The sequence below is a fragment of the Tursiops truncatus genome, chromosome 15 (assembly GCF_011762595.2).
Source record: "Tursiops truncatus isolate mTurTru1 chromosome 15, mTurTru1.mat.Y, whole genome shotgun sequence".
Classification (NCBI taxonomy): Eukaryota; Metazoa; Chordata; class Mammalia; order Artiodactyla; family Delphinidae; genus Tursiops; species Tursiops truncatus.
This window is the reverse complement of record NC_047048.1, coordinates 58,289,672-58,296,588: the sequence shown is the minus strand read 5'-3', so window position 1 is coordinate 58,296,588 and position 6,917 is coordinate 58,289,672. Positions and strand designations below refer to the sequence as shown.

Genomic DNA, 6,917 nt, shown 5'->3' with positions numbered 1-6,917 from the left:
AGAATGAATAACCAGAAGGGTCAACAGCAGGATGCCAGCTTACAGGGCTGTTTGTGAATGAAGGGGCCCAGGACCCAGTATGTGATAATGATGTAGTGCATATTGCAGAGTTTTTAAAAGTCTACTTTTAGCAGACAAGGGGATGGAGTTTATCAGATTATTTTCACCGTTCATGGACACATAGGTGCCTGGACCAGATATATGGACATGTCAGGATGCCCTTTCATTAACTTCACACAGTATAGGTGCCACCATCCCATGTGACACATCACTGATGCAGATGGAATCAATCTGTTTGGTTGGTCATTATGCTTTCCATTTAGAATACTTTGGGGAATTGTCTTCCACTGAAACCATAGATTACTTATCGTCTGGCCCAGTCCCATTGAACCACTAGACAGGCGCTCTGAAGAAGACATTTTGCAGCCCCGGTTTACAGTACCTCCAGCTTTGACTGACACTGAACTCTCAGGTTGTTTTACCGGAACTCTTCACCTGAAGTTCCTGTAAGAAATGTCAAATCGTTGTTCATGTTCCTTGCCTTGGCCCAAGATGTTCTGAGGTTCTGGTATAGATCAAGATGAGGTCTCATTACACATCCTTTCAGCCATGTGTACTGGCACCAAAGTATAAAAATTATAAATATGGTTGCCTTATGGGTGAGAAGGAGACTAATGCACAGAAAGGAGGATGGCACCTTCCTTGGGCATCAGGATATGAGGATGGCCTGCAGAATAGCAGGCACTTAAATAAACATATTTACCATGAGGACAAATGCATTTCTATTAAATGAGAAATGTCAAATAGAATTTGTGTCAGATTTTTCTTTATGTTCTGGGATCAGAGACAAGGCCTCAAGCTAAGGACAAGGTGTTCATAACCAACATACTGTGTTCAGAGAGTGACCTGGAGAAAGAGCCATCTCCCATTTTCTGCAAGCTCTTTCATGATGCAAAAGCCCACTCATCCAAAATAAACGTTGAGACTTGCATTCTCCATGAAATTGATATTTTTCCTAATGGGTGAAAATTGGTTCTTAGAGTGTGAAAAAATCTTAACTATCACAATGTTTCATGTTAATGCTCAACCCTATCCAACAAAATCTTATTCCTCAGTATTTAATTGCTCTTGGTATGTGTTCTTGGGGATCACACAAGCAGCATTATCATTGAGTTCATGGAAGATACACAGAGTGTATGCAAGATGAATTCTACAAAACTATTGAGGACTTTCTCTTGATGGATTTCTCAAATATAATGCATTTGATTTTTATTGCTGAATAACTTATTACCAAAAACATAGTGGCTTAAAAAAAAACCAAGTCTATTGTTTCATAGTTTGTGTGAATCAGGAGTTCAGGCACAGCTTAACTTAGCTGTCATTCACAGAAAGAAGATGAGGTGGAGACACAGGGAAATGCCATCTACAATCCAAGGAATATCTGGGGTTAGCAGGGGCTGGGAGAGAGGCCTGGAAAAGATTCTCCCTGAAGTTCATAGTAGCTTTATTCATACTTGCAAAAACTTGAAAACAACCAAGATGACCTCCAGTAGGTGAACTGGTAAAGAAATTAGTAAATCCAGATAATCAAACATTATTCAGAACTAAAATTATATGCGCTCTCAAGCCCTGAAAAGCTGTGGAGGAATCTTAAATGCTTATTAATAACTGAAAGGAAAAATCTATATGCTGCATGATTCCAACTATGCGACATTCTGGGAAAGGGCTCCACCCCATGACTTAATTCATTCCCAAAGACCCACTTCCAAATACCATCACTTCAGGGGTTAGACTTGAACATATGAATTTCGGGGGGGGGGATACAAACATTCGGTCCATAACAGACTTCCTTAAGTTTTACATAAAGTCCTTGTCTGTGGCAAGGTCCCATGCAGAATACCACACATTTACTTGTGTCTCCTTAGGCTCCTCTCAGCTGTGACACCTTCTCTGACTGTCCTTGTTTTTGATGATTTCTACAGATTTGATGAATACTGCTCAAATTTATTGTAGGATGCCTCTCTGTTACATTTTGTCTGATGCTTTTCTTATAATTAATCTAGGGTTATGGGTTTTGGGGAAGGTTCCAGAAGAAACGTGCCATTTTCATCAAATCTACATGATTTATGCCTATTGATATTGATTTATTGTTGGTGAGCTCTTGATGACCTGGCTAACTTGTATTATTCAGGTTTCCCCACTGTAAAGTAACCCTTTTTCCTCCTTCCATTCATCCCCTTTGGAAGGGAGTCACCATGTGCAGCCCATACTTCAGGGGTAGTGAATTGGTTTTCCCCTTATTTAGAGTGAAGTGTCTTCATAATTTGAGAGTTTCCTGCAAAGAAGATTTTTTTTAATTCTCCATTTATTTATTAAATTATTTATTTACATCTATATGGACTCATAGATATTTATTATATTTTGGTTTATAATCTGTCTTAGTCTATTTGGGTGCTATAACAAAATATCACAGACTGGATGGCTTACAACAGAAATTTATTGCTCACAGTTCTGGAAGCTCTAATTCCACTATCAGCTTGGCAGTTTGATTGGGTGAGCGCCCTCTTTTGGATTGCAGATTTCTCATTGTATCTTCACATGGAAGAAGGAACTAGGATGATCTTGGGGGTCTCTTTTAGAAGGGTACTAATCCCATTCATGACAGAGGAGCCCTTATGTACTAGTCATGTTCCAAATGCCCCAACTTCTAACATGGTCACATTGGGCATTAATATTCTAAAATGTGAATTTTGAGGGGACAAAAACATTCAGAATATGTATATATATATGTGTGTGTGTGTGTGTATATATATATATATACATATCTATATGTGTGTGTATATATATATATATATATATCTCCAATATTTCTTGCCCAAATTGTTCCAGCTTTGTCCATTGGGACCTCCTTCAGTTTGTTTCTGAGCCCCTTTGACAAACTCTAATCAATGTCAGTTTTTGCTTTTTGGTTTTGTTTTCTTTTGGTTTTTCACTTCCTTGGGTTCTGAAGAATATTGAATTTTTGATAGGATTTCTGAACACAAAGAAGAGAGATTAGCCTTTAATGAAAAAACTTTAGAACACAAGAGCCAGATGATTGAATTAGATAATTTTTATTTTGAAATCCAACATCTGGTAAAAACTAATTTATTCATTTATTAAATTAAACAATGGCCTAGTATGTGGCAGTCACTGTTCTGGCACCTGAGGATTCAGAGTCCCTTCTCATAGAACTGATGTCCTGTTTGAGGAAGAGACAACACATACATCAGTGTTCATTTTGCCTGGTGCATGAATTTCAGTTTAGTTAAATAACATCAATCCCCCAACACAGGGTTCAGATTTCAGTCACCACAGGAACTTTACTGTGAACGATACATAACGTACAACTTTGCTGCTAAGTATACTTCATTCTACAAATCATTATGTACTAACAGATGCTCATCGTGATCAGTAACCAATCATATCAATTCTTTGAAAGTCTGTAGTGATTGGTCACTGTGACTCTCTTACACAGTTTAGGCACAGAGAGCAAAATACGTCGTTGTATTTTCTCCTGTCTCCCAGTGATAAACCCACATGACATTTACAAAAGTGAATAATTATAAAAGGGAACTGGCAACAAAGATGAAAGTGCCATGGAGAGACAAAATATGATGATGCGAGAAGTTATATTCAAACAATATAAATGGATTACAGAAGAAATAGCTGACCAAGTTACCTTAATAGTGTTAGAAAGATTCTACATATGCAATCAGAAGAACTTAGTAAAGGCAAACTTACCACATAAATGAGGAAAGTCGTGGTGAGGAAAAGAGTGAAAATCTCCCAGAGGAAGTGACAACAGCAAATACTTTGAATTAAAGAAAGTTTGTAAAGATTTCACGACATTGAGAGTACAAGGCATAAAATGTCGGAAACGGATCCAAACTTCGCAAGGAGCATAATTCTCCAAGTTGTAAAAAAGATGCTCTTATATTATAAATTATGCAAGAAGAAGAAGGCAAGCATCATTCAAACACTTTGGATAAGTTTTTATAAAGAAATAAATTGCTTTAATTCTCAGTGTTTCTAATTTGTTAAACTACATATTATTAGTAGCTGACAGTAAGAGCGTTCCTAATGTTTTGAAATCAAATTTTAATGATCACAGAACAATCTTTATTTATCCCATTGATTACTGAGATCACTTTCCATGATTCAGTTTACACGGTAATTTTTATGGTCCTTCTCTACTATGCAAAGTGAGAACTGCCTATGCTTCGTATGTCAGATGGTAATAAGTGTTCAGGAAACAAGTTAATCAGGTCAAGAGGTCATGGAATGCGAGGCTGAGAGAGGAACTGATACTTTATACAGGATGGTATATGGAAGATGGCTTTGATAAAGTGATATTTGAGCAGAGGTTGAAATGAAGGAAGAGAGTGAGCCAGGCAGACATGTTGGAGGAGGAAGCAGAGGAATGATAGGATTTGACTTACATTCCCAAGGAATCACTGAGGCTGAAACAGGAAAGCCAGTCAGAGACTATAGCAATGGTGCAGGAAGAGATGATGGTGGCTGGGACCAGGGATCAGTGGTGGGGGTGAGAATGTGCAGATTATGAATGCAATTAAGAAGTGTGCTGGAGGGGATTGGACTGGCTCATGAGAGCTGATATTTACATTTTCAGGAATTTTGCAAACTAGTTGTTAAACTGTTGCTAACTTGAAATTGACCACATTGGGAGTATTTATACCAAGAACTTTTCTTTATTGTTTTTTCCTTTTGGATAGTCAATTGTTAAAGAGTTCCATCTGACCACTGGACATAAACATTTTGAAGGCAGAATTGAATATGTGATATAAAAGAAAGAGAAATCAAGGATGACTCCAGGCTTCTGGACACAGTATATTTACCATGAGCAATAGGGTTGGGAAGGATGCAAGATTATAGAAAAACTACTCTTCCCATCATGGAGAGAGGAGGGAACACTATTTTCTGGGTTTGAGAAGTTGGATATTTAGACAATGAGGAAGGAGAATGATTTTTCTTAAAACTAAGATGGGGAGTCATTTGTACTAAAAAGGCACCTCAAAAGGTGGGGAGTCAGGTGAAGGCAGGAATCCAGAGGACAGAATAACTCCTCAGCACAGGGCATTATTGTGTAGTTCATGGCCGAGTCCAAGGTGATGGATGAGAGATAACCTGATCTGTGTTGATCTGACTTATTTCTCATGTTCCAGGGAAATGTCCTGAGTCAGCTCCCAGAGCTACTTCCCATGATCCTTGCTCAGGACCATGTATGAAGACCCAGCTCTGGTGGCTTCAGGGGCATGTGGGCAGGCAAGTCTCCACGGAGGGGAGGCATTTGGAGCAGAGTCATGGAAGCTCCCAGTTGAGTCCTTCTCCTGGGCTGGGTCCCTCAGGAAGGGAAGGAGGCAGCAGACACTGAGGGTGACACCAGCAGGGAGGAAGGAAGGAGCTGTGAGAAACATGTCCATATTTAATTATCTGCTCATCATTCAGGAAACGTTCCTTGCATGCCTCCTATGTGCCCAGGTGTTCTCCTCTCGGGATGCCTGTCTTGAGAGGATGAGCAGCCCCTGGGATAGCACTCTGACCCCTCAGCCTCCTCCCCAGGTCTGATGCCCCATCCCCAGCCCTTCTATTCTGTCACATGGAGGGTCAGAGCAGAAGCCGCTCTCAGAATAGTCAATCCAGAGTTCTCAACATAACCTGAAAATGTGGATTCTTTTTGCCCCAAGGAGCCCCAGGACTCAAGTGTTTAGAAATGGTCTCCAAGGGAACCACCCACTCAGCTCCTCCTCATTCAGCACCCTCTGCCCACTTCCTCTACAGAACTGCTAAGAGACACCCTTTGAAAACCCCTGATCTAGCCCACCTCCTCCAGGACCCCACACACCTCCTGGGAGTTGGGCACCTCTTAGAGGGAAACAGGATACTCCTGAGGGTATTGAGGGAAGTGTGTCCCCTTCTCTTATCCCCACGTGGGCCCTGACCCTGTGTGACCTGTGGGCTGGCTCCCCTACTGACCTTATGTCATCTAGGACAGACCTTGTCCTGCCCTCCCTCCTACCCCAACTTACAGTCAGGCCCAATGCTTCCTGTAGACAAAGATGACAGAGACACCGACCACCAACAGCACCTTGGGGCCTAGGAGGAGAACGACCAGGAGAGGAGAAGACAGCTCTGGGCCTGGAAATCATCAAGGGACAAGAGGAGCGATTAGAGGGATCACACAGGAGCCATTCCCAGGGGCCTCGACTTACTCCATCTGAGGCCACCTGGGCCCATCAGCACTCTGAGGCTTTGACCGGCATCCTGGGCTCAAGCTTGAGGCAGAAATCAGCATACAGGAGTCCCTCATTCTCCTACTCTCTTTTCTCAGGCTGCAAGGGTGTTATTACTTGAAGAGAAAATGTCAGAAGTGAAAGTAACTGTGAGACAAGAGAAAATTCAGCAAATCCTAATAGTCTCTCACTAGGCTGCCATCCCATCTTCAACCAGCCACCAGGAAAATTATGGAGAAATAGACAAGGCAGCTAGAGTTATTTGGAAATACCACCACCAATATAAATTTGTCTAAACTTTGAAAATATTGGAAAAGTGTCCTAAAGGAGCACAGATCATAGAAAGGGGTTTAAAAGTATGTGTGATTTAAAAGGGTTGGAACAGAATCCCCAGAACCTGTGCATATGTTACCTTACATGTCAAAAGGGATTAGCAGTAGTGATTTGTTAAGGATCTTGAGATGGGCACATTTTCCTAGTGGAGGCCATGTAAGCACAAAGATTCTTATAAGTAAAAGATTGAGGCAGAACAGTTGGAGGAGATGTGATGTCAGAAGCAGAGGTCAGACTGATGTGAGGCCCTTTGCCAAGGACTGTGGACACCTCTGGGAGTTGGAAAAGGCA

The 6,917-nt window shown here is 41.1% G+C and overlaps 1 protein-coding gene across 3 annotated transcripts in view; it reads right to left on the bottom strand.

Annotated features, from left to right (window-relative positions):
- Positions 1–3,097: 3,097 nt before the first annotated feature.
- Positions 3,098–6,917, bottom strand: part of SIRPB1 (signal regulatory protein beta 1) — a 42,352-nt gene continuing 38,532 nt past the window's right edge. For 2 of the 3 annotated variants that reach the window (XM_033839899.2, XM_033839900.2), the window contains exons 5-6: positions 6,090–6,198; positions 3,098–5,464 (exon numbers count right to left, since the gene is read on the bottom strand). In XM_033839899.2, coding sequence (XP_033695790.1) covers positions 6,092–6,198 — 107 coding nt within the window. In that variant the 3' untranslated portion in view covers positions 3,098–5,464; positions 6,090–6,091. The remainder of the gene's footprint in view (positions 5,465–6,089; positions 6,199–6,917) is intronic. The other variant, XM_073792805.1, reaches the window with a different exon arrangement.